At 39.3% G+C, this 25,854-nt stretch overlaps 1 protein-coding gene and 1 long non-coding RNA gene across 3 annotated transcripts in view; one reads left to right on the plus strand and one right to left on the minus strand.

Moving 5' to 3' along the window:
* Window positions 1-1,491: 1,491 nt before the first annotated feature.
* Window positions 1,492-25,854, minus strand: part of Cacna2d3 (calcium voltage-gated channel auxiliary subunit alpha2delta 3) — an 816,591-nt gene continuing 792,228 nt past the window's right edge. Inside the window, exons 36-38 of one of the 2 annotated variants that reach the window (XM_031361417.1) lie at window positions 4,994-5,106; window positions 4,694-4,776; window positions 1,492-1,906 (exon numbers count right to left, since the gene is read on the minus strand). In XM_031361417.1, coding sequence (XP_031217277.1) covers window positions 1,814-1,906; window positions 4,694-4,776; window positions 4,994-5,106 — 289 coding nt within the window. In that variant the 3' untranslated portion in view covers window positions 1,492-1,813. The remainder of the gene's footprint in view (window positions 1,907-4,693; window positions 4,777-4,993; window positions 5,107-25,854) is intronic. The other variant, XM_031361418.1, reaches the window with a different exon arrangement.
* On the plus strand, window positions 6,091-20,818 carry LOC116084430. Its single transcript, XR_004116107.1, has 2 exons — window positions 6,091-6,163; window positions 20,529-20,818. It is a non-coding gene; the product is annotated as an uncharacterized LOC116084430 (long non-coding RNA).

The raw sequence follows: 25,854 nt of genomic DNA on the forward strand, positions 1-25,854 counted from the left end.
GGGCTTGAGTTAAGGGACAGTTGGATCTGATGTATGAGGGCCGAGGTTCTGAAATCCACAGAATTATGGGCTAGGGACATAGCCTTAGTAGGCATGGTCTAGTCAGTGGTAAGAACACGTTAGGTAAAAATGGATTGACAGTTGTCTTTGGGATCGGTTGGCTGGAGAAAGTTACTTACTGGCAAGCTGAAAGAAATAATGCCTGCTTGTTTGGAGGTGCCTTTGGAGCAGACAGTGTGAGGGGCCTCCTGGGCCATTCACCAGACCATGATTATCTACACTGCCACAAGGCACAGTGTGACTCAACTCTGCTATCTTTAGATCACAGCAAAGAGCAATTCCACTCTGCTATTTAGCTCTATCAGGAATGTAATTATAAACACATTCTGCACTATCAATGCTAAATTATGTATGTTAGGATATCATTGGCTTCTTTTTGCCAGTTCCTTAGAATTATAGTGGAGTACTATGGGTCATAGGGTACTGTTTTTGTGAAAGGTACATTATCCTTGCCTAGTCTTAAGTATAATGTGTTTTTATTTGTATGAGTGACTAGGGCATTTATTCACTTACTAGTGCATAGAAGCAAACTATATGGAGAGCTACCTTTCTATGACCCCAGGGTGGCTACCCTTTGAACAGGTGAACATATTGCTATATTGAGTCCAGAGCTGGGGCAAGGCCAGTCACTTTAAGGAGCATATCAATGTGTTGTCATTATCCCCACCTACCATGGGACTATTTTAGACAGAGGTGAGGCTGGTAACATCGGCTTTGTTGTAGCTGCTGTTCTGAATGTTTGAGTGGCCTCCAGATGGCTCAGAGATAGCCATCCTGTAGAGCAGAGCAGTTCTTTTTCTTTACCTAGGTGAGGAAATTATTCCGCCTTATTTGGTTACTAAGATCCAGTGAATGTGTTTTCTTCGGTTCGGGAGCCAGCATTTCGGGAATGGTTATGGGTCTGGGTAGTTTCACGTCCTGTAATATCTCGGATCTGGTTTCACCTCTTATTTATGGGCAAAGACAGAAGCCAACTGCTGAAGAAATAAGCTTTGGAGTCTTTCATGGTCATTCTTCATTTCCTCCAAGCCTTTTCAGAAGAATTTCCTGGGATTTATGACTTCTTTATTTCTGCCCTTAAATAGTTCAGGACTTGACTATTTAAGAGAGCTTCTATTCTCCTCCAAAGTATGATTCCTATTGAAGTCTAATTCAACAAACCCTGGGTTTTATGTAATGAAATCTCCCCAATGTAGATAATAGCCTGGTTTAATTCTGTAAATATTTGAGTGGAACATCTAAACAATTGTTAACTATTTGTCTAGATTCTGTTTTGGGGCCACGTTCTCTGCCAGCACCATCCTGGGTTCTGGAATATGTGACTATGTGACTTTCTCCAACCATGCTTGTTTGTTTGCTTTTCCTTTTGGTTTTTTTTTTTTTTTTGATTGTGTTCTCAGCCCACAAAGTGATAAATGCCAGACAAGGTGATTATGATTTTAATATACTTTATTTAAAAAGTACACAGTTTTAAATTGGTTTCCATGGTTTTCAAGCAGAAGGACACTGCCTACCCAGTACAGCCCCATTTCTGATGAAGGGTGATCATGTGGCAAACTCACATTTGCATGACTGGCAAAGTAAAAAGATAACTTTTTGTCAATGTACCAGTTAGAGTTTCTATCACGCACAGTTTAAAATCATGAGATGCTGATGGCTGGGCTATGCTTATATCTCCTATGTTGCACCATAGTTGGGTTCACAGTTTATCCATGATTTATAGCATGCCAAAAGAACATCCCATTAGTTAGTGTCACCTTGAGAAGAGACTCGAAGCCAGGGGGAGCAGCAGCAAGACCACCTGGGCCTGGAGACTCGATGCACCCCCACACTCTCTTGCATTCTCCTGTGGGAAAAGCAGGGGCTGGTTAGAGCAGAAATGGCTCCCAGGAGGATCAGAAGCTTGGCAGTTTTCATACTGATGAGGGTCCCTGAGTCTTCTGACTCAGTGATAGGAGGACATGGATTTGTCTAAAGCCCATCAAGCTAGAGATCCAAATAGCTAACTACAGTTGTTAATGTAGAAAATATTTAAATCACTCTTTGAATTATTTTAATTTTTTTAATGTGTGTCACAGCTGTGAGTCCAGAAGAGGGCATCTGAACCATTGGAGTCAACAATTGTAAGCCACCAAAAGCAGGTGCTGGGAACCACACTGAGGTTCTTTGCAAGAGCAGTATGTGCTCTTAATCACTGAGCCACATCCTCCAGGCCTTCTGAAAATGATGTAGGGCAGTGGTTCTCAACCTCCCTAATGCTGGGACCCTTTAAGACAATTTTTCTTGTCGCAGTGATCCTCAACCATAAAAGTGTTGTCATTGCTACTTCATAACTGTGATGTTGCTACTGTTATGAATAATAATGTAAATATTTTTGGAGATAGAGGTTTGCCAAAGGAGTCGTGACCCCATCGCCTGAGAAGTACTGATGTAGATCGTTCAAGAGGCAAAGGGCTATTGGTGCAGGAGTTTGCTGTAATGCTGTAAAAGCACAATAGTTTCCAGTTGGAGAGGAATTAAGCCCCGAATAGATCTGAGCAGCACAGTCAGTACAGAGGCTTCCCCCGCCATCTTTCTTTTTTATTTAGGAGAGAGAGACCTGTTTTGTAAATATTGTCTTATGTGTTCCTTTCTCTTAAATGCTTCTAGACATGTTGATAGATCCAGTATTTACCTATCCTCTTTGGCTGTTTTCTTATCAATGGGCATTTATTTTCTCAACTGTTCTTTATTTTACCAAAAACTTATAGATGTGTGCCTCTGCCATTCCCGGAGATTTGCCTATGCCATTGGTGATGGGAAAGGGACCCAGAGTAAGGCTGTAAAAACTGAGACTGTTTTTGCCTATGAATTAGAGCTAGGTGTCTCTACCTTTTATTACTTTAATAATCTTAGGCTTTTACTAATAAGTATCATTTGAACTTCTTTAAAGTTGCTACTGGCTTTGTTAAATTTTTCGTAGGTAGGTCAAACCATTTAAAACAGTTAAACGGGTCTGTTTTCTTCCATAGTTTCTAGCCTTAGACAATATTGCACCTTTCTAATTTCTAGACTATTCATGAGGCTGCTATTTTGTCATGCAAGACTAATCTCTCTCTCTCTCTCTCTCTATATATATATATATATATATATATATATATATATATATATATATGCTTTTTTAAAAAACTATTTCCTTGTAGAATTACTTTCTGGTTATACTGACCTCTATCTCATTATTCTAAAAAGGAAGAAACTACCAACTTTTATATGTTTATCTTATATTCAATTATCAAAGAATTATCATGTTAACTCTAGTAGCTTTTAATTACCTAGTTGTCCAAGTACGCAGTTCCTGAAAGCTATTCATTTGAGACAGGGTCTCACTCTGTTCCTAAGTTTGACCTTGAACTTGTTCTCTTCCTGCCTCTGCCTCCCAGGTTCTACAGTATAGGTGTAGCTACCACACCTAGCTCAATTCCTGATTTTAACTCAAATTGTTTATATTTGCATACTGACATTTGGCTAGGCTTGTTGAAACATTAAAAAGGTTTTTTCATCGTACATACAATATATATATAACAGGTTATCAATTTCCCCTTTGAGTATAGAAATAAAAATTCTTAACAAACTGTAATCTATTATAGATGAAATACTGACAGTACTTATTATGGGTAGTATACTGACTTTTAACATCTTATAAACCAGATAGCCTATAGCACATTATAATTATGTGTTATTTGAACATGCACAGACATGAAGAAGGCTGAGGTGACATTTTTCAACAGTAGGCGTTAAATCTCTCTATAGTTATGGATGCAGGCAAGCTTTCTATTTTGTATAGTGGTAGAAGTGGAGTTCATTTATAAACTAATTTTTCTTAGTTTAAAATAGTGTCACTGCAGAATGTATACAAACTCATCTTTGTTAGGCGTGAGCTTAATTCTGCACTTATCATCATAGGTGTGGCAAATGAAGGGGTTTGGATGCAGGTATATCTAACCTGGTGCCCGGGACACCAGGATCCAACCCCTCCCAGGATACCAATGAGTACAGGCCAACAAGTTTATAGATGACAATATATTGAAGTGTCAAAAGCCTGGAGAGCCCTGGTCTTGCTTATTATTCAGCTCCATTAGAGGTGACCATGTGATACTAAAATTGCCACTTTCCTTACGCGAATTTCTTGTAAATAAAAAGCTATCTGAAATAAGCAGTGGGAATTCACTTTATCTTCCACTTAAGATAAATAAACTAGGGTAGAGCTCCCTCCTGCATGATAAAACTGCAACACATCTAAAATAAGAAAGACAGAAAAAGATCTAATATATAGAGACACCGTGTGTGTGTACATATATATGTGCATATATTAATATATATATATACATATATATGTACACACACACACACACACACACACACACACACACACACACACACAGACACCGAAGGAAACAATTTCTAAGTGGAGATGAAATAAGGCACAGATGGGTCGAGTATCCAGAACTAGTAGCTGCTGTATATCCCTTTTTTTAGTTTCCTAAAAGGAATTATTTTCTCTTGAGTCAAGGTTTTAGCTGCAGTTCTTGGTCACTATGAGGTACTCATTGTGAATCTGATGAGAAAAGAAAATGGCAATGCTTCTCAAACTTGCCTCAGGATGGAAGCCATGGCAGGACTCCGGACGTCGTCTGATCTTCTGAGCCTTTAGCCGTTCACACTTAAGGGATTCATTATGTTAACTGTAGTTAAGGTGTGCTTCTGACAATGACTTCTCTCACTCTGAATTTCAGGGGTCAAAACTTGGCACTAAAGTAGCTTAACCACTTCCCTCTATATACAGGTAAAGGATGGAACCTTTCCCTCCGACATGTCTCCCTCCAGTTGACTTACAGTTGCTTCCCCTTTACCAGTGGCAGCCATAGTGACTGGACCCCCACACACAAAAGGATATACCTGATTTCAATGGGTGCCATGGTGATAGGAGCCACAGACTCACAGAGACAGCTACTGTCCACCACCACCATGAACAGATTGCTACTTGGGATTTGTTGGATGACAAAGGACCTGTGGAAACAAGAGGTAACAAGATGGTGAGAGGTTACCTACCATCTGTTTTTAATCCCAGGTTACAGTTCAGTTCCTTGCAGGGAACTCACAGCTCAGAAGCTTGGAAGAACTGGTCATGGCATCTCTTATTAAGAACACCAAACAGTGAATTCAGGCAATCGTAGCTCAGCTCCTTTTCTCCACCCTCACATAGCTTAGGACCCTTTGCCTAGGGAATGATGTCTTCCACAGTGAGTAGATTTTTCCATCCGGATTAACATACTAAAGATGAGGAAATGCCCATAGACCAATTTAATCTAGACAACTGTGCACTGAGATTCTCTTCCCTGATGATTCCAGACTCTGTTTACTTGACAATTAAAATGAACCACTCTACTATCTCTCAAATGAAAAGATGTATAAGAACATTTCCCTCCTGGGTAGGAACAACTATAATATTTTATGGAACCAAGTTCAGAGATAACCTTCTCAGGAAGTTCCCTTTTTCAATGAGGTGCTTTAATAGAAAATACTAAGCTGGAATAAGAAAACAACAGCTGTATTCACTTGAAGTTAGTACCATTCATTTTGATGAGACTGGGATTTTGCCTCAGCTTTCGAAATTTACCATCTCCGTATCCAACTTTATTCCCTAGATCTCAGGACTCTCACAATGAAACTCAAGTAGGTTATTTCCTATTTCTCCACCAAAAGCCTTTTAGTTTGATACTAGAAAGTCCAGAGCCTGAAGCATTTCACTCTGCTCTTGGTTTTCTTCTGGAAGGAGTTATTCCCTTCCTTTCCCCAAAGACTGCTGTGTTCAGATAAGAATAAAGACAGTACATTCCATAGACTCATTCTTGCACTACTTTGTGCCCAGAAGAGAGGGGAATGTTTCCAGTGAAACTGATGCTAGACATTGAAGAGGTTCTAGAATGTATGTTAATTTCAGAACTAAGATTGTATAACAACTCCAAACATTGGTATCTGTCAGTCTAACCAGTTCAACTCTGATGGCATCATCATCATTGTATTGCTGTGATCTGAGGAAGATTTATGGATGTTAAAGATCCTGGTAAGTGCTTGGTCTTGGATGTCTAGAGCATTGGGAGTGTGCAAAGATTTGGATGAGGTAGGGGGAGAGCTAAAATTATCATAGTCTATCTTAGTCCCCTTAATAAACATTCTCCTTAATATTGTATTGACTTTAATGTTCTTTTAAGTATTAGAGATACTCTCTGGGAATAAGCTTAGAAGAGGCCCAACTCATACTAAGAACAAATCTAAGAATGCAAAGATCACATCAGAAACCTTGTTTTGTTAAATGTCCACACTAAGGTATTTGGAAAATGTAATTCCTTATTATTTTGTTTAGTTAGGTAACCTCAAAAGTTGATGTAACTTCCTCCATGGTAGAATATGTCATATTTGCCTTAGAATAAATTATCTTCTCATTTTTATTAAAACAAGCATATTATTTTATATCAGCAACTTTGATGCCTGAAATGGACCCCCCCAGAGAGTATCTACTTTTGTCAGTCACTTGGATTGTGGTCATGCATTAGCATGGACTGTCTGAGTCCCAAATCTCAGCACAAGATGACTCCTCAAATGGTTATTAAAGAGTCTTTTCTGAGGCCAGTATCTTGGATTTGATTGATAAGTCCTATTCTTAGTTTATTATGTTAGGGTGTCTACTGATAAAACATTGTTGGGACTTCTGTTTATTATCGGTTCGCTTTTTTTTCCAATGTGGCTCCTCCATTATTTATATTTGTAGTTTCATCTGTCTTTCTATCAATCATTAAGATTTCCCCCTTTTGGTATAGAATTATAATAAGTACTGACTTCTAAAGATGCCAGGATAAGCAGTATTTGATTCCTCTGGCCTGAAAAGATACATTTGAGAATGTGACTGGATTTTGTGGATATGTAAGGGACCTCAGGATACACAACGGTGTTAAGTTTCCCATATCACTTTATTCCTGGGTTAGGAGAAATACTATTGGATCATCTAGTAGGATAACACATAGGAGGTTTTGGGCTCTGTCACCTTCCACAGACATGTAGAATAAACTAAACATCTTCAAAATCTTTTTAATAAAATATATAATCTTGTTTGTTAAAGTAAATTGAGTAATATTTGTCAGAGTTTATTTCTAAGAAATAACCTAAATAGACTTCATAGTCTGTATATCATAGTACTTTAGTGCTATATATAAAAATTTTAATATATCTAAAATTGCTACAACTATACTTTGCTATGCTTACATACTTGAAAATTGCATTATAAGAATTCAAATATGATTAAGGACCACTAACTAAAAGTAGGAAGGAAAATAAATGGCATTGAGAACAAGACATATTTTGTATAAGGCTAGCGAAACACTAACAAAATAGAAAGGGAGAGTTTTATTCTAAAACTATCTATTTCCAAAACTAGAGAGAGGAGGCAAAGTACCCAGACAAGGGTGAGGTAGTCTGTGACATGTAAAAGGGTAAAGGGATTTTGGCAAAGCCATGGGCCTTAGGGGATCATAGGATTTTTCTAGGAACTGAAGTGATGTCTAAGGCACAGTGATGTACATCTGATGATTTATCAGTGTTAGATGACAGTTTCCCTAGAGCACTGCTCTGCTCCTTATAGGAGATGGCATTCATGTATTCTCTTTTGACCTACATTTTCTTTTTTCACAGAACAAAATGGCTACATAGAGGTACCCTGAGGGCTAGTCTACCATCGAGTAAGAAAAGAAAGAATGTCTAAATAATAGCAAAGAAGAGCTGATGTCCAAAATCTAGGAGAGGTGAACAAACAATGCCAAGAACATAGCAACTCATACTTCAGCTATGCTGGCAAAAGGAACAGACCAATTACAGCAGTATATCAGAGTCCTAGCTGCAGAAGTATTGCATGGCACATGCAAGCATGAAATCTGTGAGGCTGGTGGAAAAGAAACTGCTTTGTTGCAAATAAGGATCTGCCCAATTGCCACAGATACCATCTTAGTTTAGGGGCTAGTAGCTGAACCCATGATCCTATCAGAAGCCTTGAATCACTGTAGTCAATAGATGGAAGACTGCCTGCCATCTAAGCTTTAGAATGATGGGTACCATAGTTATGAGCTCAAAATCCTCCTGCTATGTTTTCTACAGAAACTAGGGAAGGTCTCCACTTGTGCTTTCCTACACAGGCTACTAACTGGTTTCTGCAGCTTTGTTAAAGCAGGTAAGGGTGTTATAGTCCCTAATATTAGCTATTTCCTAATGGAGCCTGGGCAGAGTCCCTCACAAACTATATAACCATGTTCCACAATTATCAGTGCTACAGATGCCAACAGGACATGAGCTCATTCCATCTTATTCTGGTTTAAGTAGCACAGACCCAATCATCTCTCATATTTTTCTTCAGAATCTTGGAGGTTTCAGACTATGATAGTTGGCTCTACAATACCTGGTATCTCTGTCTCTGAGAGCCTAAAGAACAGACCTTTCCAGGTCCCACTCCAGAGATATGTGGCAGCTATTGTCACAAGCCTTCCTTCAGCACCAAGTCAAGCAACTACCTTCAAAAATTGCTGCAGGCAAGGCTAGATCATAGAGATCACCCGAAGCTGGAAGAATCCCACAGTATATTTTTCATCTCTCCTATAACCAAATCTGAAGCAGCTATAACTCATAAAAGCTGTTTAATAAAACTGGTAAGAAAACCAGTTATAAAAACTGTACAGAGATCAACACAAATATACTACTATGACACATCCAAAGGAGGACAAAAATTAACCAGCAAGGGATAGTAGCAAAGGGGTGGTAGCCAGACTAGCTTTAGGGGTGAATATTGGGGGTGCTCCTCTAGTAATTATGCAGAACCTAATAAATACATATCATAGTTTGAGTCACATTCCTTTGAAGCAAGACAAGAGTAAGTTTATTAAATATTATTTTATATATACTGATTATCCCAAGCAGCAATAACTAAGGAAGACTAATCTCAATTCTTAATCTATTCCAAAAGTTGACTTGGAAGGAATTCTGTCATAATCTTTATTAGATCACTATTCACTGATACCTAAACAAGAAAAAAATGTACAAAATATAGGCTACTATCAGTGATGAAAACAAATGCTAAATTTCTCAATAAAATACCAGCAAACCAGATTTCCTAGCTCATCAAAATGTCAAATACCATGACTCAGAAAATCATCCTAGAGATTTATAGATGGCTGAATATATTCAGATTAATAAATGTGGTATAAGGCATCAGCAAAAAATCATATCATAAAAGATGCATAAAAATCAATAAATATATTAATCATAAAGACTCAAAATCAGGCAAAAGAAGAGCATAACTCAAGATGCTAAGATTTTGTATGTAAACTCCTCTATATATGTATGTATGTATGTATGTATGTATGTATGTATGCATGCATGCATCTATGTATGTATGTATCAGTCGATCGATTGATCAATCTATCTAGCTGTCCACACTAGTGGCTGCTCTCAAAGCTGGTAGTAAAGATTATTTTTTTGTAGTGCTCAGGGCAGACTTCCTACTTGTCAAAATTCTGAAAGTTAGTGGCTGAGTGCACAGCTCTAAGCATGACATCAGTATTAATGCCCAAGGCACCAGGAACATTAGAGAAAAGGGAGTAAAAAGAGAGTAAATGACAGAAGACATAGAAGAATGCTGTAACACACTGCCTTTAGGACAGGATGACATGGTTGTTGTGGTCATGAGTTCAGCGCAAGATCAATCCACTCAAAATTTCAGAATAGAGGAGGAAGGGGCTTATGAGGTCCCACTCCTGAATGAAGACTACAGTGGCTGGGAGAGGGAAAGTCAGTTAAGTTTCCTTTACGGTACTGTAACTGGTAGGTTTTCCATGCTCCAGAGGATGATCCTGCATGTATGTAGCTATGTGCACACAAACAGCACTAATGTGATATAGTAGAATTTAAACGGAAGGAAAAGGAGAAGAATAAGTGAAGTTGAAGTTGAAGGGGGTGTTATGGTAGCATCTGGGGCAAGTTGGAGAGAAGAAATGAAGGCTGGACATAATCAGAGCACATTGGACAAAATTCTCAAAATGTAAAAATTATTTTTTTAAAAATAAAATACATGAAGAAAAAAGCAAATTAAGAATCTCTCATATATACAAAGCTAGAAGCATCACAATATCTGATTTTTAAAATGATAGTAAACAGAGAGTAGGATTCATCAAAGCATTTACTGCTCTTGCAGAGGACTCAGGTTCACAACCATCAGTAACTCCAGTGCCAGGGGATCTAACGCCCTCTTCTGGCTTCCAAGGGCACCTTCACTCATGTGAATAAGGCTCCCATGACACATATACACATGATTAGAATAATAAAATAAGATCCAACAATAAGCAAAAGAACTAAACAGATACTCATTCCTCAAAAGAAACCTTACAAGGGGCCAACAAGGGCATGTAAGTATGCCCAGTCTCATTTGTAAAATGCAAACCCAAACCACAGAACACTGGGATGTACCCCAGTAATAGAAGGCTAAACAGATCTGCATGTAGTGCTGGACTTGATCTCTAGTAAGGAAAAATAAAAGCAAATGAAAACCATTGTGAGGATCCATTGTGCACCATTTAGAATGGGTATTATAACAACAAAACCAAAACAGTCCAATGAATGCAGAGAAAAGGGAACACATATATCTTGTTGGTGAGAATCATAATGGTCATCCTAGAAAGCAATATAGAGCTTTCTCAAAAAACAAACAAACAAACAAAAAAACCAACAAAAACCCTAAATATAAAACCATCATATATTCAACCATTCTAAATCTGCATATATATTCAAATAATAGAATCATTATACTATAATACTTTTGCAGTTTGATTCAGTTATTGAGTTATAGAATCAAAGTATATGTCCTTTAGATGAATGGATAAAGAAAACAATATATATTGAAAATAGAATATCAATGACTATCAACATGGTTTGCTGGGTAAACTACTTGCTAAGGAAGCACAATGACTTGATCCCAGCACCCACATAAAGACAAACCATGATAGTGTGGCTCCCCAGTCCTTGAAGGGGAGGAATACAGGACCATCACAGGGGCTCCTTGGGCAGCCAATCCTTCTGAAGCACTGATAGTGGAAGACATCTAACTTCTATCTCTAGCTTGTACACATGGCTGCAACATTTGCACAGACCTACAAGCACACATACCACATACACACAGGAAAACTAGCACAGAATTTTAACCAGCTGTAGAATGGAACTGTGTCATTTGTAGCAATGCTGATAGAACTGGAGGCTGTTACAATACATGAAATAAGTAAAAAAATAATACCACATGTTCTTCTCAATTTTTGGAAACTAAGTCAGGCTTGCTGAAGAAGGAATGGAGTAGTGGTCACTAGAGACAGGAATGTATAAAGGACTGGAGGGATGGAAGGGGATATCCACAGCGTGCTACTATATAATGAAGCAAGCTACATGCTTCAAAATGCTATGAGTGTCACATTTCCAGTACACGCCATGATTAATGGCTGAAGAGATGAAAATGCTTGTGACCTGGTTTGATTATTAAATATTGTATACATGTGTTGAATTACCATAATATACCCCCACAAAGATGTACAAATAATATGTCCTACTAAAAATAAACTAGAGAGAAGTGTAAAAAATCAATTGTGAAGTATTTACACAATGGGACAGCCCTCGTTACAAACTCTGACATTGATGAATCTCAAAGTAATTGTGCAGGGTGATAGAAATGAGACAAAGGGATATTAATACATGGCTTGCATTGTTCTCTTAATGGCAAATTCTATAAAACACAAATGAATCTCTAGAGACAAATTATAGAGCAGTGGTTTCTATGGGGGGGGGGTGCCAGGAAGAGAATGAAGGAAGTAATTCTAAGGGACATGGAACACTCTCAGAGTGATGGGCAAGCTTACTGTGTTTATTGTGACTAAAGTTCCCTGCCATATAATAACTATGTCAGAATCATCAGGTGGCATACTTTAAATGTCTATCAATTAAACTGTAGTAAACCTGTTTTTCAAGTGAATTTTGCATTTTATCACCTAGGTTTTATTTTATAATAACCCTACTCAGCTAAATATTTGAAACATTTACGTACTTAAAAAATTCCAGACTTAATCCTTTTTTGGTATGAAGCTAACTTTTGGATTTCCACGGAACTCTGGTATTCAAAAGACAAGTATTACATCTATATTTAGTTAAGTAAATTATTAATGTGTTCCAAAGTTATATGAGAGTTTTGGAAACCTGACAGCTCTTATTATTTTATGCTATTAATTATATTCTAATATTAAATGAATAATAGAAGAAACATTTCTTTGCCAATTTTGAATGGTTTTTAGGCAAGGGTATTCTTATTTCTAGGACCACCTAGTCTTCTACTCTGGAAGAGAATTTTCTGACAAAACCAAACAAATTTTACCACCAAGTTTGCTTGGTAATGATTGGCATTATTGTAGAAAAAAAAAAAGCATGTCTTGGTTCAAAACTCTTAGAAACATGACTGGTTTTGATCTTTTTTGTTTTTGTTAGTTTCTCTTTATGGGACTTCCTAGGGTGGCCTCTAAAACTTCTATTAAAGAGCAACACTTATCCCTGGGGCTAGACCATAGACATGCACTGACTGAGGAACAGATCAAAATGTCCTTAACACTGGAATTTGGGCTCTTTCCATGTGAGCTCCTGAGAAACAACAGATTTAACAAGTAGGGGATAAAGGGCTATTTTCTCTATTGGAAGGGACACCTCGTGCTGAATTCCTTGCTGGAAAAGACTGTCAGTCTTCAATGGCTAAACTCTTGCCCCCACAGTATGTCTTACTTTACACATGCCCCATCTCCTTCTGATGATGTGTCCACATGGACTTTGGAAAACTGTTGTTCACTATGCTGACCAAGGAAACGAAGTGTTGCGTGCCTCCAATGCATCTACTGATTCTCATTACTAAAGTATATTTCTTACCACCCTAAATACAATTGACCACTTAGAGGTTGTGGAAGATGAGGTGTTTGCTTGGTATTCTTCCCTATATAATAAATTGTGCTAAACTTGGTCTTAGAGATGATGCCACCACACTCATTCATGCAACATGACCCCATGGGACCTTCTTACTTATTCACACTCTTTACAAGATTCCAGCATGCTTATACTCTGCAAATTTTATAGTCCCAGAAAATGATTCTCTCATGTTGGTATAATGTAAAGAAAACTTCTGGATTCTTGATTGTCAAGTCACTATTTTAAACCTACCAGAAGGCACTTCTTTTCAGGGGACAACTTTATTTCAAATCAACCCCAGCCAAAACAATAGAACTTATTAGAATAAAAGGAAAAATTACTAACTAGATGCAACCAACTGACTGCTGTCTGGCTAACTATTGATGTTTGCAACTACTGGACATAGCAAATCCCTGGATATCAGTCAGTTTACCATAGCTGCATATGTTTCCTGCCTATCAATTATTTTGTGCATATGGTTGGATATTCCACAGCATAGGACCTAACTATACCACATGAACTCCAGTTTATAGGTATAACGCAATGGACTCCAAGCTCTAGATGATATCCCCACTGCCATGAGGTCAGAAGAACTGTAGTAAATTCAGACTTCCATTTACTTTGGAGGCACTTCTATCCCACAAACTTCTGTATGTTGTCCCAAAAATTTGAATACATTCTTTTTATCCAAACTGCACAAAGCATTTAGTCTACAATGACAACAGTATTCATGGTAGGCTTACCAAACCTGAATAAATATTAAAGTCAGAAGACACAACTCTGGAAGCATAGGTATTGTGTTAAGAATTTTATGAAAAGCTTAGTTTCTTTCCAAGAAAGATTTTATTTAGAAGAGAGAAAAATATTTCAAACAGAAGTAAAAAAGTTAAACCCTTTTAATAGAAAATTATGTATTGTGTGAATTTAAAAGAAATCTGGACAAGCTGTTTCTAAACTCAAAGGTGGAAAAAGCCTTTGTTTCAGCTCATCAGAGTTATGGACAATATTGCTAGAGATGAAACCCAATAGTCAACACTTCTTTGTGCAAATATTAAGGATAATAGCCTATTACAGAAAATGGGCATTTAGTCTTCAATGACAACAATATTCATGGTAGGCTTACCAAACCTGAATAAATATTAAAGTCAGAAGACACAACTCTGGAAGGATAGGTATTGTATTAAGACTTTTATGAAAAGCTTAGTTTCTTTCCAAGAAAGATTTTATTTAGAAGAGAGTCTTCTAAAAGCCCATGAGTCTTCAAGATACCCACAGTTACAGAGTATAGGAAGTATACTGCACGCATGCCCCTATTCTGCCAATGGAAAGTGAACAGGCAATATTGAATCTGGCACTAGAATGCCATTTCCCTATTATTATGATTATAAGCTAAGAATTAAGACTTGGGTCTAAAACTTCTATGAGGTTCTGATTTCTCCACATCTGGCCATTTGCCTCTCCCTAGCACTAATAATACTTGGCATATAGGAAAGGAGTCATTTGTTGAGAAGGAACTCAAAACAATACAAAGCTATCATCTCATGTCTTCTAAAAAACAAGAGTATGTATTTACTTCAGCAAGCTTTAACCTGGTATAGTACCAAAATAATAAGACAGATATAATCATTAGCACCAAGTAAGAGTTACAAAAATTGAACACTGAAGACAAGCCATTCTTTGAATTAGAATTAGTCACTCACATAAGGTCATAATCATGGAGTCAATTTGTTCACAAAGGAAAAACAAAGCAAGAAATTTAAAGAGAAGATATGCAATATAGAAGATTGTAGCTACAAGATCAAACCCCTGTTCAAATGATAAAAAATATGTCAAGCGAACAGGACTTTCAAGCACATGGTTTTCTTACAAAGCAGCTGTGACTGTATTCCTAGGTCTTGCATAAGATCAAGCCTGCTCAGATTATAGAATGGCTGGGAAGGGGCTCATAAAGTCGTACCCCTAACTGAGGAGATGGTGACGCTTTATAGTCTTTGGAAGCATCAGTTTCCTTCGAGGGTATGGCCCTTTACAGACTATCCATATCTCATTAGATGGGCCTATATCCATAACACATAGCTGGCACTATGTGGACCCAGTAGGATTTAGAAAGGAGCACATTATATACATTTATCAAATGCTCAAACAACAGAAAACAAGGCTAACAAAGATGCTTGATTAAAAAAAAAAAACAATTTTCAACTGGGTGAGGGTTGACTCAGCTTCACAGAAGACAGGTTAAAGGAAGGTTTAGTGCATGAGCTGGATGTCAAAGGCATATCTAAGTCCAGAAGAAAATAGAGTCTCCAGATATTTAAGTTTAAATGGAAATGATGACCAAAGAGACATTACATGTGCAATACAAATCTGGCCAGTCCAAGACAGCATGTTAATAAACACATAGACATCTGTTACTCGAGTCTAAAATCACTGCAGTCACACTGAATGTGAAGTTGTGAGATTCACATATTAAAAATCAGTGACTTCTAAATCAGTCTTACTAAAAGTACCAGCAGGAAAAAAAAATCTGAGAATAGGAGAGGGGCAGATTAATAATGCTATCATGCAATTATTCAGAGAAAGTCATCATTAAAATTGGACAAATAAAACTGTTCATACGGGAAAGTATTATGGGCCACTAACAAGATAAGTCTTTGTATATGTAATGGGAGAAAACAGGGGTGGCAGAAATAGAAAGAGGGATGAGGCCATGAGTTAATCATGGAGTAGTAATTCTTTAGGTTAATACTGCATCAGATAATGATTTGCAAACACTGGTAACAAAGACACACATCTACTTTTCAACTAGAGAGTACAGCCAAGAGTGAACAGCAAAAGAATTGAAAGATAAAGCAAAATAAGCCCAGGAGTAAGCCAACAGATTCCATCTATGCTCCAGAATTAGAGATAGGATCAAATTTGTGTTGTATATTCAATAAAAGGGAAGAGGATAAAATTATTTATCTATGAAGCTGGAAAAATGAAAATAAAAGCATTGACTGTTGGGGGTTGGTCTGGTGCTGCTACATATTCAAATGCTAAATTCTGTACCTCAAGATCTGGTTGCCCCCAGAAGAGTGAATTCCCACCTACACCAGTCTTTGTTGTATAAACCTTGCTCCCAAATTTAAAGTTATTGGTTAAATAAAAGTGGCTATAACTAATTGCTGGGGAGAAGAGAGGGCAGTGGAGTTTCAGTTACTGATCTGGGGTCACAAGTAGGGACCATGAGAGAGAAGGAGGAAGAAAGAGAAAGAAGAAGGGAAGAGGAGAAGGCTGCCATGATGCTGGATGGATGATAGGCACACGGCTAGGAGAAGTGGACCCTGAGGAGGAAACCTAAACAACTTGGTATTTGGGGAGTCCAGATTGGGAATTAACAGTAGCATATAGAAAAATTGAATAGGGGGAAATAGCCTAGGGATTGAGCTAAGGTTGATTTAAAAGACTCTATAGGACTCTGCCTTGATTACTGGGGGTCTGGCCAAATCAAATTAATAACTAATAGAGTCAGTAAATAACATTTACATACCATTTACACATGACCTTATATCTGTGGCCCTGTCCTGCTCTCCCCTTCCCTGTGGGGGTGAGTTTCTGGTTTCCTCTCCAAAGCTCATTGCTTAGGGTGCTGCAAGGATGTACCTCATTAGCACAGGAGGCAGATAATCCTCCAATTCATCATCTCCTGTGTCCATCACCCTGCCTGGCTTCAGCCACAGGCACGCCATCACAACCTCCCTTCCAAAGCTATTCTCCTTAAACTGTGCCTTCAGCTACTGGGTGGTGTCCTTATTGCTTATAGTCTGGTACCTGTCGACTGATTCCCTTTCTCTCCTCTCCCTCTCATATTCTCCACTCTCCTTTTCTTGTACAATTTCACTCTAAATTGACTATACTCTTTCTTACTCCAAATGGAACAGTGGCTGTCAAGGACCAGTGACGGCAGCCCTTTCCCTTGCCTTCCCATCTTCCGAGCTTCCTCCTTCTCTGCAGTAAAGTTTAATGGAAACCAGGCTATATCTGGTTGTCTGTATCTTCCCCCTTCTCCAGTATGTGTTGACTCCATGACTAAACTTAGAATAATGAAAGCAGAAGCCTAAAGATCAAGCAGAGTGCTGAGGACAAGCCACAGTATTGGACCAAGGATTAAAGCAATCTTAACATGGATCAACTTTTGACACTCCTAATCACAGAAGTTGTCACAGGATAACACAGAAGTCTGAAGGATATCAGAGCCAGTTAAATATCTTCAGCAACCATGCTGAACTTCCCTGAAAATAATGTGGAACATAGAGAAAAAACACCTTGGAGAGTCAAGCACAACTCATCTCCATCTGGCCAAGCTATAAAACACAGGAGCAGACCAGTTGCAGTGAACAAAACTGAAATGCTCTTTGGGAATCAACCCCCAAGTGAAAGCTGCCACCTCATCCACAGAACAGATCTGGCTGTGTTCTTAGGGAAGCCACACAAACCCACTGGCCAGCCACTGGAACTAATAAAAGAACCCAGCCAGTTGACTGGTTATATTGTCAGCACATAAAACTATAACCTCACATTGGTAATAACCAATGGAATGCATTTCAGAATGAAAGACCCATTGATAGTGCTGATAATCACTGTGAAGGCCCAGGAATAAACACAGTAAAATGTGTGCTTTCATGAAGAAAAGGATGGGTCCTGCAGAACATAAACAGATAACTTAAAACCGGAAGGAGGCACAGTATTGTGGAAAAAAGTTTGGATATATGCCCCTAAATTAACTTTGCACTTTAGAGTAATCTCAACCCAAACCCCAAAGGGATCTTACACAGAGGCTGAGGTGACAATTCAGAGGTGATTTTAAAATTAAAAGTCATTTGGAAAATTGAAGGTAAAATAGGTTTTATAGACAGAGCAGGGAAGAAATTTGCCCTACCTAAGAGCAAGTCTACAAGACAGGGGAGAACAGTAGATATGTAGGGAGAGTTGTAAAATGACTAAAGGCTAGAGAAACACAACTTTAAAGGAAATGAGGATAATGAAACCCATCTTTCTCTGGGTGACACAAAATCTGAAGAAATACAAAAGTAGAGAACGTTTGTAGACGGGTATAGCACTCTAGACCAGTGCTGGAAAGGGAAACTTTCAGATTTTTATTTTATGTTAATGAGTCTGAGTGTTTTGATTGTATATATGTCTGAGTACCATGATGCCCACAGAAACCAGAAGAAGGTACCATATTCCTCAGAACTGGAATTATAAACAGTAATAGCTGCCATGTTGGTACTAGGAATTGGGTCTGAGTCCTTTAGAAGAGCAGTGATGCTTTTAACCATTGAGCTATCTCTCTAGGTCTCAAAAGTGAAATTTTAAAACCAGCATGAAACATTTGTAACAGTGGAATCTCTTTATACGCTCTGTTTAGTACTTCCCAAGAAAAACTCTAAAAATCTGGTGTTTAGAGAAGCCTTTGGGAGCATTGTCTCTTGAAAGGAAAAGACTGGAACCTACTTGAATGTCCACCAATAGGGAGCTATCTGGGTAGGCTGTAGTGTGTTCCCTCTATGATCTGCATGGTCCCAAGGAAGGGGCAAGAGGAATCTCTGTTTACTGTCATGAACATACATTTAAATATCACCAGTGGGAAGCTAATGTTAAACTACACATGAAGTAGGAACATTCAAGAATACTTAATTCTACTATAGAGAGCAAGAATAATAAACAAGATGCAATCCAACACATATACTAGGTATGTATAACAAATCAGCGAGTGAGCAATGATTCAAAACAACGTTTAGCACACAGGGCTGAACAAAATAAAGAACAGATAACTATATGAAGTATGCCCCCCCCCCCGCAGGAAGGATGAAGATCAAGTGAAATTAAATACTTCTAAGGTGCAGGCACCACCATCTCTGGGCAGATCTGTGCCATCCTTCAATCAACCCATAGATAATGCTCCATCTCTACCTGACCCCCAGGCACCACAGCCACTTAGCAGGTTATGATATGCAGGCCACCTCACCCTTGCATCCATCTCTGATGATGAGCCTCCTTCCCTAGCCCCTAACTCTCTGATTCTCCTTGTCATTCCATCGGCCAGGTAGAGAGGGGTGAGCAAAGACAATGGAGGGGGAGATACAAAAACAGCAAAGATTATGTGAACTTTTGCAGCTTAAGGAGGACAGGTAAGGAAGTTCCCTAGCCTTCAATTTCTGCTTATGGGTGCTTTCGTTGAATCCAGCAAGCACTATAGATCTGGGCATCTTGCTTGGTTTGTACATCTATTCAGTGACTTCCTGGGTAACTTTCAAATACTTAGCATTTGTGTGTGAAGAAGGCACTGATCAAGACACATGTTTATAAACTCCAATTCTATAGCTAATACATAGGATGGAACATAGTAAATGAACAGAGACTGTGGCAGTCTTTCAGCAAAGGATCGAGAATAATTACCCAGGCATAACTGTCAACAGTGACTTTATCTGAGCCACCGAATGTCTTTAAAAGCAGAGTGTATGGATAGGTTCTTAAAGCATTTATGAGGCAAAGTGCTATACTAGGACCAAGGTGCATGGACATTCTCATTTTACAAAAACAAAAACAAAAACACACAAAAAAGTAGAACTTATGACAGCTGTAGAAATGTCAGCACACCCTACGTTACAAAGAGAGAAGCATGAGGCTGAGTCCCTTCATAGTATAACTAGGGCCGAAACTTGATCAAACCAGAACTACAAATGTGCCAGGCTCTAGTGGAAGGTCCACTGCTGTGGGCCTTGCACTGTCTGTCTTGCACTGAACTATTAGGGCTGGCGTGCTCTGTCGGGGAGAAGGGTTCACATAAGCTCACTGGATACAAATACTTAAGGACAAACAAAAGTTTTAAATACAATTGCCATAAAGCCCCATAGCAAATGTCCCCATTTTGTTCCTAAACCTTAGGAGATGGCATCCTGCATGTAGCTGCCCTGAAGCAGAGAAAAACCACCCCCTACAATGCGTTTACCAGCGGAAAGCTTAACTGCTTTTCCATATTTTAAAGACTTACTGTCTGCTTATTAACATGGTGCCTTGAAGGGGCCTGGGCAGTGTTAGCTGTACATTTATGTGTACAGCATGTATTTATGGCCCAGCGTGCATGGCTGAACTTTATAAAGCACACCTCCATTCTACTGAGCCCCACAGCCAGGCTGACATCATAGTGTAGAGTTGCTGAGGCTGATGGATTTGCCTGGAGCAAAAATAAAGCCTGAGTAGGGAAACAGTTCAAGAGAGAAAAACACAGTGGTAGCCAAGAAGCGGAGATGGGTCAAAATGGATGTAATGAATGAGACCATCATTGGAAAGGGAGTTGGGGAGAGGGAAGCAATTGATGTGTCCATTACTGGATGTGAAATAACCCAGTCCACCTCTTCCCTCCACAGCAGATGGAGCTGGAGCTGGAAGAGAAGGAGGATATAATCTCCAGACAGCCTCTTCTGAGCAGAATGACCAGCATACGCTATCTTCTGAGGGAACCTTTGCTGATCATACATGAAAATGGACTCTGAGGCTTCATCCCAGCAAATGAGAAGAGGAAGTTGGAGATAAGATAGCCAGAGATAGCAAGATCACACAGCTAGGAATTGGTGTGGCTGGCTTTCCACTACATAGGTACAGAACTGGGCTCTGAAAAACAACTGTGTGAGATAAAATCTTATATGCTCCAAGCCTAGACTTAAGTCTTCACCTCTCATAGATTTAAATCCTCTATAGATTATCTTTGATTCCGGTTTTGCCTAAAATCTGGGTCATAAAGGGTCTGGGAGATGGTTTAGTGGAAAGAGTGCTTGCAGAGCAAGCATGAAAACTACTGTTCAGGTCCCCAGGACCCTTGGAAAGCTGGTCAACTTGGCTTCCATCTATAATACTAGCACTAGGGAGAAAGAAACAGAATCTTAGGAGCAGGCTGGCTAGAGACAGTAGCTAGAAATGGAAGACTCCAGATCCAGAGAAGAACCTGTCTCAGTAAATAGAGAGTGATTGAAGATTATCATAATTAACATGATTTACTGACAACCCCAGGAGAAAAAAAGAAAGAACAAACTTTGAAAAGCTCAAATAATAGCCAAGATTTGAAAATACCCTTATCAATATCAACTTCAGTCCTCCCCAACCATTCACACACACACACACACACACACACACACACATGTACCCACACACATGCAAACAATCATATACATGCCACATACAAACACACATATGTCAAAACATTGGGCAAAGCACAAGCCACAGTCACAGATGCTCTTCTGTTTGGCTCTCCACACACAAGAGGAAGCCCTGAACCAACCAAGCAAGCTAGGAGCACTCAGATCAGCAAATCTAGGGCACATTTACAACTCCAGGGATGCCCTGGTCACCATGCCACTCTCAAAAGGTCTTCTTCTTGTGGTTCCTTATGAGTGACAACGGGAAAGGTTGCGATAGCATAATTCCATGAAAACCTCAGGAAGTGCCCTTCCTCTCCCCTTCCCTTCCCCTTCCTTTTTTGAATAGACAAGCAGGTCGATAACTGTTTTGTTTTTATTTAAGCCGTCTCGTCTCCTGGACTTCAGAGAGCTGATGATCCATGGAAGGCATGAGTGAACAGAAGAAAGACAAAGTATCTTAAGCCTCTGAACAAATGAATTTTACAGAAGCTACAATAGATGTATATCCTCTAGACCCTTTTATTGTTCTCCAGATTCTTCCAGACTTGGGAAACAGATTCCCGCTTGCCTGATGTCCAGACAAGCTCTGCTTTGATTGCCACATTCTCTCTTCCTTTTTGTAGGCACACACATCCTCCTCTTTGTTCAGGAAACTACCCTTCCTCAAGGCAGCCACCATGTTGTGATAAGTCCAGCATGTTCAAGCTAGCCACCTCAGCATAGCAAAAGGGCACAGTTGCTCTTCCTGAAGAAGGCTATGGGTTCAGAGATGGGTATTGCACCGTCCTAATTTCACTCAGACTGAAACACAAATGGCTTAGCTGCCTGCCTATACACTAGATCAGGAAAGCATATCTCAGGAGCTACTAGCTGCTCCCCTGTGCCCAGTGTTGGAAATGCCTGCTGGGAAATACCTAGAGAAAACTTGAGCCTTGGTCCTCACCTCTGAAAAACCAGAGTAATCCTTACCTGCAGCCAATGTCTCAATGTTTCCTTTTACTTGGCTTGCTTGAGTTGAACCTTCTGACATCATGAACAAAAAGGCTATTAAGCAATCTGCTTTTTAAATTCCCCATGAAGGCCATCACCTGGCTGATCATTTTGTGGTCAGGAAAACTTTGTTCTTAAGGAACTGAGTCTTAGAAACCATAAGCCTGACTTCTAACAGATCTACTTGGGACAGCCCAACACCCAGACTGGTATAGAGCTGGCTCTTCTGTTCTACTTTCCTAGTGTGGAGGATGGGTTCTATTTTCACAGATAGGTACCAAGATTAACTATCATCAGTGGTTTTTGTTGTTACAGGTATTTCTCTTGAACTGCATACAACTAGCACACTATAGCATTGCATTTTTGGCTGGCTATTAGGGAAGAACACATAAAAATCCCGAACAAAGCTTTGGCTGCAGGGTAGAAGGGATTTATTATACTGTAGACAAAAATGCATCAATAATGGGTGTCACAGTGCCTTCCAGTCATCCTCCAAGGATTTGCTGGGATTGATGGTGCTGACCCAGACCTTGAAAGCAACTTGGGCAGGAAGTTTTTCAGCACAGTCAGCCTGAGGCAGGTGACAGGGAATGGTTACTCTGTGTGTGTGTGTGTGTGTGTGTGAGTGTGTGTGTGTGTGTGTGTGTTGTGTTGTGTGTGTGCTTGAAATACTGGGGGAAGGGCAATGTCCCATAAACAAAAAGTCGGAGAAGTTCAGTGTCCCTTCAACTAAAGAAAAAGTGAGTTATAAAAAGGCTGAGAAGAAAGGATATTTTCAAAACTTGGCTATTATTTGAGCTTTTCAAAGTTTGTTCTTTCTTTTCTTCTCCTAGGGTTGTCAGTAAATCATGTTAATTATGACATGAATCATTTTCTTTTAATCCCTTAAGAAGAGTCAGGAATTCGTTAAATACTTTCCTTGGAACTATTAGCGTCTTTTCTTATAAATAATGACAGTAATAGCCAGCATTTATGGAGTGTTTACCTAGTGCCAAGTGTTTTTAAGAGCAATTCCCTCTTCACCTTCACACACGCACACACATACACACAAAAGCTATTATCTGTATGATTCATAGATGAGGATATGCACCTACAGAAGGGAATGTGAATGACATCTGAAGATCTTGCAAAGGACAAAGTAGCAAACATCAGCATTCCCCAGAGCTGGTCTGCTGGACACCAAGCCACATGCCCATCACTAATGTGGCCACACACTCATCCCTACTCCCATCCCCCAATCCAAGCTCACTGAGTACTTTCACCATGCTGATCCTATGGAGAGACCTTTAACCTAAAACAAGTCTATTGTGAGATGAATCAGGCATGAAGGTTTCCTATCCAAGGCAAGCTACTTTCAAAAAAATGTTTTCATTAACAAGCAGGAATAAGAAGTTGCTGGCTCTACCCCCAAACTTTCCTGAAACAGCCTGAATATGACTGGATATATGGTCATACTGAGAGCATTGGTAGTGAGCCCCATCCCCAGCATACATTTCACAAGCCCAGTGAACATGGATTCAACATTTATACACAGATTATTCAATTTGGTGTAAACCTCAACAATAAGACTAATGTTATGAGAGGTATTCTTGGCTTAGATAGCATGGTCAGTATTTGTCAGAGCTATGGTATAGGCTCAAACTGTCAAACTGCAGAAAGTCTCCTTCTAGTAATGTGAGAATTGTAGAATGACCAGAAACTGACTGGAATCTCTGTGTCCTGCTAAGGGAGCAGTCACAATTCCAATGGGTTCTGTATGAATTAAATGTATATACTTTAATAGGAAAGTGTAGGAAGCAGTCCCGATGTTAAGGTCCTGTTTCCCAATTGGTTCTTGATCTGTCAGTAAATAAAGCCATGGCTAATTGTTGGGTGGAAGGTACAGACAGGAGTTCTGGGTCTCAGAAGGAAAAGGAGACTCAAGGAAGAAGAGGAAGAGTTTTTGCCATGCTTTGGAGGGAGAAGAAGCCAGCAACCATGTGAGGTCTCAAGAGGATCTGGGGCCCCTACTACACGCAGGTCAAGGATGTTTGGCAGGGGTTAGGTAGGACTAGCCACTGAAGTTTAGGACAGGTGGAAGAGCAGAGATATAAATATTATTAAGGGCACATTTTTCTAAGTGAGAGATAGCACCCTGCAATTGTGTCCTAAGGCAAGTTGAAAAGGAACAAACTGTATGTTTGTGTCTTGTTGAAGGATTCAAGGGAATCCCAGTGGGGGTTGGTAGCTCAGTCACTTCCTGGAACAAAGGTGAGTAGAGCATAAAACTACATGCAATAGGAAAGTACCAGACAGAGCTACCAAGATATCCAACTAATGCCCAGAAGCATAAAGAATTCACTGGGGGTGGGGAATGTGGTATAGAGATTCTCTTATAAGTGTACAAGGAGAATCAAATTCTGATCATCAATAATTGCTTTCAAAAAGGCTAGCCATTACGCATGATGTAAAGAAGGCATTATATCCCTGTATACTGTGTTAAGAACAAGGAAATCAGTTGGATGTGAAAAAAGTTAATTTGAGTACAAAAAGGGATTAGAATTAGAGCACCATGAAGTCTGTGGCTCCATCTTACGCATGGAAAATGAGAAATTTGTCCACAGCTACTGAGGCAGTAAGTGGGGCCAGGCTTCAAACCCAGGGCAACTTATTGCAGAACCTGAGTACAGACCTATCTGTCTCTTTGTTATAAGTGGTAATATAAGCATATGATTTTTATTTTGTTTTCTGCATATTTCTGTTTTTGCAGTGTGTGTGTATGTGTGTGTGAGTGTGTGTGTGTTGTATAAAACCCAGAAAAATGAAAGAATTACATGTTCTTTTTCCTATATGGATCCTAACTTTAGTGTTTGTATTTATGTAAATAAGGCAGTGTGATAATAGATACATATAATAAAACTAGATGGGAGACCAGGATAGGAGAACCAGAGGTGGCACTGGGGGAGCAGGAGAGGAGGGCAAAAGGACACATGTGACATCAAAGAATGAAAAGACAGCAAAGATTGAAAGAAGAGAGGTGAAATGAATGTTTGCATGCTAATAAAAAGATTTAGAAGAAAAGACCAACTGTGGTGGTTTGAATATGCTTGGCCCAGCTAGTGGCATTATTAGGAGGAGTTGCCTTGTTGGAGTAAGTGTGGCCTTGTTGGAAGAAGTGTATCACTGTGGGGGTGGGCAATGAGACCCTCCTCTTAGCTACATGGGAGCTAGTCTTCTCTTGTTCATCTTTGTAACATGATATAGAACTCTCAGCTCTTCCACCACCATGCCTACCTAGACACTGCCATGCTTCCACCTTCATAATAATGGACTGAACCTCTGAACCTGGAAGCCAGCCCCAATTAAGTGCATTGGTCATGATGATTTTTAACAGCATTGGAAACCCTAAGACACCAACAAGATGAACAACTTAAGCAAAAGAGAGATGCAGATGTAATCAGAGTAGACCCTATCAGAAGAAGTAAACAGAAGTCGTCATCCAGAAAAGAAACTGATATAAAATTCCTTTCAATGGGGTTTATTGAAATAAGAGAGCTGGAAGGTCATGATTGGGCCCTGGGATGAAAAG

Source organism: Mastomys coucha, unplaced genomic scaffold, assembly GCF_008632895.1.
Source record: "Mastomys coucha isolate ucsf_1 unplaced genomic scaffold, UCSF_Mcou_1 pScaffold9, whole genome shotgun sequence".
NCBI classification, from domain to species: Eukaryota; Metazoa; Chordata; class Mammalia; order Rodentia; family Muridae; genus Mastomys; species Mastomys coucha.